This window comes from Penaeus monodon, chromosome 9 (assembly GCF_015228065.2).
Source record: "Penaeus monodon isolate SGIC_2016 chromosome 9, NSTDA_Pmon_1, whole genome shotgun sequence".
Classification (NCBI taxonomy): domain Eukaryota; kingdom Metazoa; phylum Arthropoda; class Malacostraca; order Decapoda; family Penaeidae; genus Penaeus; species Penaeus monodon.
Genome location: NC_051394.1, coordinates 50,738,372 through 50,743,371, shown reverse-complemented (window position 1 = coordinate 50,743,371; position 5,000 = coordinate 50,738,372). Strand labels below are relative to the sequence as shown.

General features: G+C 30.0%; 1 protein-coding gene across 1 annotated transcript in view; it reads left to right on the top strand.

The window, feature by feature from the left end:
• LOC119576749 (protein kinase C zeta type-like) overlaps nucleotides 1–3,471 on the top strand; it is a 22,587-nt gene extending 19,116 nt beyond the window's left edge. The window contains exons 6-7 of the mRNA XM_037924391.1: nucleotides 1–52; nucleotides 2,897–3,471. The exon at nucleotides 1–52 is cut by the window's left edge and continues 34 nt beyond it. Coding sequence (XP_037780319.1) covers nucleotides 1–52; nucleotides 2,897–3,052 — 208 coding nt within the window. The 3' untranslated portion in view covers nucleotides 3,053–3,471. The remainder of the gene's footprint in view (nucleotides 53–2,896) is intronic.
• Nucleotides 3,472–5,000: the final 1,529 nt, after the last annotated feature.

The following is a 5,000-nucleotide window of genomic DNA, read 5'->3' as shown; positions in this document are numbered from 1 at the left end:
CAAAATCCTGGGGAAATGTCCAGGTTCTGGCAAGGAATCGCAACAGACGATAGTAAGTTTCCTCAACGTCCTTCTAGACAGCTGATGAGCTCCATTCTGTCTCTCGCATTGTTCTTTATTTTTTCCTATGAATATATAATCGGCAAATAAAGATAATTTTGTAGTTTGATATAAAAGCAATATTGTTGTTGATGTGAAGGAGAATGAAGCCAATTTGAATATAATCTGCATGGCATTTTTCTGATTACATAATTATATATAGGTTATTATACTGTTCCACATATCATAACACTCATTGTTATAACAATGATATATCATTACCATTATCACTATCTTTATATTTTTAGATTTATCTGTGATTAATGTTATTGCTAATACATCTGGATATCTGGTAACGCTAGTGCATTCAAGTATAACAATATAAGCCCTGTTGTTAAATAAACAATGTTGAAAAAAGTCCAAGGAAACTTTGCCATTTGTATCTTAATATTTAAATTAAAATGAGACAGTATATAAAGAAACAGACATTCCCTATCTTCATCTTCTAATCGAATGTTAATGTCATCACTTAGCAATATTGCCTACAGTTTACACACGTTAAAAGACAAATGCTACCTTGAAATTTATTGACAAATGATTAAAAAAACAAAACAATAATACGATATAAACGGCTGTTGCCTATATTTGCATATCATTTACTGATTCCCGTTTTGATGTGATAGTCCGCACGTCATAAGAAGAAGAAGAAAAAGAAACAATCCTCACATGTTTACTTGGTCTCCCTCGTTCAGTCATGAAGCATATGTTACATATATAATCAAGCTATATGTAATTCAGACAGAAAACAGCTGATATTCTCTTCTAAAGACAAAGACACGATATTATACACATTTTTTACAAAAATAATACGACACAGTGATGTGTGATATGATTGTCGGCCAATATATTTTCCATCATTGTCCATAATGTTAACGCATCTACTACAACTTAGCTTAAATTAGCTAACTGACGGACGTGAAAGTAACGCCTTTATCAAATGATATTTTATAAGAATTACATGAAATATAATCATAATGTTACACAACCGTTCTATGACTGAACAAGGAAGAGCAAATGAACATGTGAGAAACATTTGTTTTTGCTTTAAAAAAACAAAAAACTTTTGGTTAAATTGTAATCAAACTTGTAAATGTTATGGGAGATGAAAATGAAATATAGGCAAAAGACAATTATGTCATAATTTTTCCTGTATTTATTTAATTAATTTCTATCTTTATCATCATTATTTCTGATCATCTATCCTTTTGCGAGTGTAACCTGGATGGGAAAAAAAAAAAAAAAACTATTTTTTCTATTATTATTATTTCCCCCCCCCCCCCCTTTTTTTTTTTTTTTTTTTTCGTAAAGTCAGTCTTTTAAGATTTCCGAGATTTCGTTGAAACGTCTTTTGAAATCTGTAACGCCATGCATTTTTGTCTTTTGTATTCGCTAACTGTTAAACAGAGTTCGGACCAGTTTTAGGAGAGAAAAAGGAGAGAAAAGGAGAGAAAGAGAAAAAGAAAGAAAGAAAAAAAAGGCAATTCACTCTAGTCTTTTGGAATACCTCGATTCGCCTAATCTCGTTTTTAAGAAAACAACAATAAAGCGGTGTAAAGCAATAATAATAATAATGATAATAATAATAATAATAATAATAATAATAATAATAATAATCATGATAATAAAAAATAATGATAACAAAAAAATAAATAAATAGATAAATTACACATGAATAAAAAGAAAAGAAAAAAATGAATTAAATAAAAAACACGGAACATACAAAAGATAAGTACTCATTTATCATCAGAAAACAGAAAATCGGTGAATCAGTCCTCCAGATTTAGGTCGAGTTGCCAATTTGTTACTTTCCGAAATTAGACGCACTTTTTACTCGGTAGTAAGAACAGTCTATAAATTTCCTCATAAACCATCATGGAATGTCTACCGGATACTTTTTCTTTCTTTCTTATGTTTTCCTGGAACATACAGTTTTCACTTTATTTTGCACTCTCCAAAAAGTGTAATAGAAGCAGTAATAATGAAATGGAGCGATATAGATGATAATGATAATGATAATAATAATGAAATTAAGGATAATGGTAATGATAATGATAATGATAATAATAATAATAACTGTAATACTACTAATAATGATAATAATGGCAATTATGATAATAATAATAATAATAATGATAATAATGATAATAATAATAATAATGATAATAGTAAAACAACAACAAAACAATAATAAGATAACGATAATAATAATGACAAAAATAATAGTGAAAATAATGACAGTTATAATGACAAAGACATTAAAGAGGATAATGATAATGACTATAATAATGATAATAATAATAAATGTAAAGTAATGATAATGAAAACAATGATAGCGATAATAATGATAATGATGATAGCAATGACAATAAAAATAATAATACTGATCATGATATGGATATTTCTAGCAACAATAATAATCTTGTAGTAGTAGTAATAGTAATAGTAATGTTAATCATAATAATAATAATAATAATAATAATAATAATAATAATAATAATAATAATAATATAATAATAATAACATATTAATAATAGTACAAATAATGCTAATGATAATTATACTAATACCAATACTAATACTAATATTAATACTACTAATAATGATAATGTTAATGATAATGATAATGATAATGATAACAATACTACTACTACTACTACTACTGCTAATAATAATAATGATAAAAATAATTACAACAATAATAAACTCACAAGCACACACACACACATACACAAAAACAAAACAAAAAAACTCACCGTTCTCCCAGTCCACCGGTTCTGACCCACACGCTATCTTTCAGTATTTGCGAGAACGGTTCAAGATCAATGTTCCTCACCGGTTCCAAGTCCATAACTATATGTCACCGACCTTCTGCGACCACTGCGGTTCTCTCCTATGGGGCGTTATCAAGCAAGGGCTCAAGTGTGAGGGTGAGTATTTGGTTTTTTGCTTTTAATTTATCTATCTGTTTATTATTTTATTTTATTTATTTATTAGCGTTGATGGTGCTGTTGATTTTCCTCTGTGGGTGTTCGCTTTCAGGTTGATTTTCGTTGTTATTTTATCTTGATATTTTTCTTCTGAAAATAAGGTTCCATTTGTTTTGTTTTTGTTTTGATTAAGACGATGTTGTTGATTTTTTTTTGGGGGGGTGGGGGAGTATTTTGGTGCTTCCCGTAAATGGGTTTGTGGGGTATATATATGTCTGTTTATGTGTAAATCGCGTGGTTACTATCTTTCTTATGATTTTGTCCATGCTTTACCTCATTCCCTCTTTTTCTGGCTTTTTATTTCTCTCTTTCTTTTCCATATTGTTCGACACGCTTCATCTCTCACGGCCTCTCTCTCGCTTTATTTTTCTTCCCCCCTCTCTCTCTTTACCGTTCTCTTTCTCTGTCCCTCTTCCTCCCCTCTCTCTCTCTCTCCCGCAGCTCCCTCTCTCTCGCTCTCTTTCCCTCTTTCTGCCCATCCCTTCTCTCTCTTTGCTCTCTCTCTCTCTCTCTCTCTCTCTCTCTCTCTCTCTCTCTCTCTCTCTCTCTCTCTCTCTCTCTCTCTCTCACTCTCTATCTATCTATCTATCTATCTCTATCTCACTATTCTATTATACATTTGTATGTTTCCTGTTTACACAAAGTATATGATGATGAGACAAAACCTCTCTCGATATATAGATTAGTCCCCGCACAAGATCTTGTCGGCAGCGAAAGAAAACGAAAATATACACACTTGTGGGCAAGCTAAATGAATTATCCATATATATTCTTCAAGTGAATAATCCATATCTATTATCAATATCCATTCTCTAAGTGACTTATTCTTTGTGATTATTCAAGAGAAATGAGGCGGCTTAATAGTCAATAGCTTACAATAAATATTTTTATTATTTTTTTCTCTTTTAATTTAATTGATTAAATCTACTTCAGTTACGATCTTAAATATTTAAGATTCGAATTACGGGTAGATAGATTTTATATCATGCCTTAAATGATATCATTTGCAGACTCTGTGTCATTACTTATCTATTTATGAGTAATTTATATTCATTCTATTTCGAATAAAGCACTATGAAAATCATCCTTTGAATCTACAAAAACGTGTATGAATGAAATTAGCATAAATGTTTGACAGTTCAACAACATGTCCGTCGCATACAGAGAATGCGTTAAATTTAAAGTTAAAGATAAAGGTTGGAATATTCATGAAAAACTAGTGTGATGGAAACGCAGAAAATACCTGGTAAAAGAGGACAGTTATACTATGCGAAGAGTCTGGTGTAAAATTACTTTATGTACGCGACTGCCTAGCATATATAATTATGTGCAGTATATATATATATATATATATATATATATATATATATATATATATATATATATATATATATATATATATATATATATATATATATATATATATATATATATATATATATATATATATATATATATATATATATATATATATATATATATATATATATATATATATATATATATATATACATACACACACACACACACACACACACACAACACACACACACACACACACACACACACACACACACGATCACGCACACACACACCTCTCTCTCTCTCTCTCTCTCTCTCTCTCTCTCTCTCTCTCTCTCTCTCTCTCTCTCTCTCTCTCTCTCTCTCTCTCTCTCTCTCTCTCTCTCTCTCTCTCTCTCTCTCTCTCTCTCTCTCTCTCTCTCTCTCTCTCTCTCTCACACACACACACACTCACACAAACTCATATATATGTGTGTGTGTGTGGGGGGGGTAATCTAAAATAGCATTATTTGAAATGGAGTAGCATAGCAAATTTCAAATGCCAGTAAATTGATATATCCATTTTTTTTTAACAAATTAGGAAAAAAGTGAAATGTTTGTGATGAGTTTACA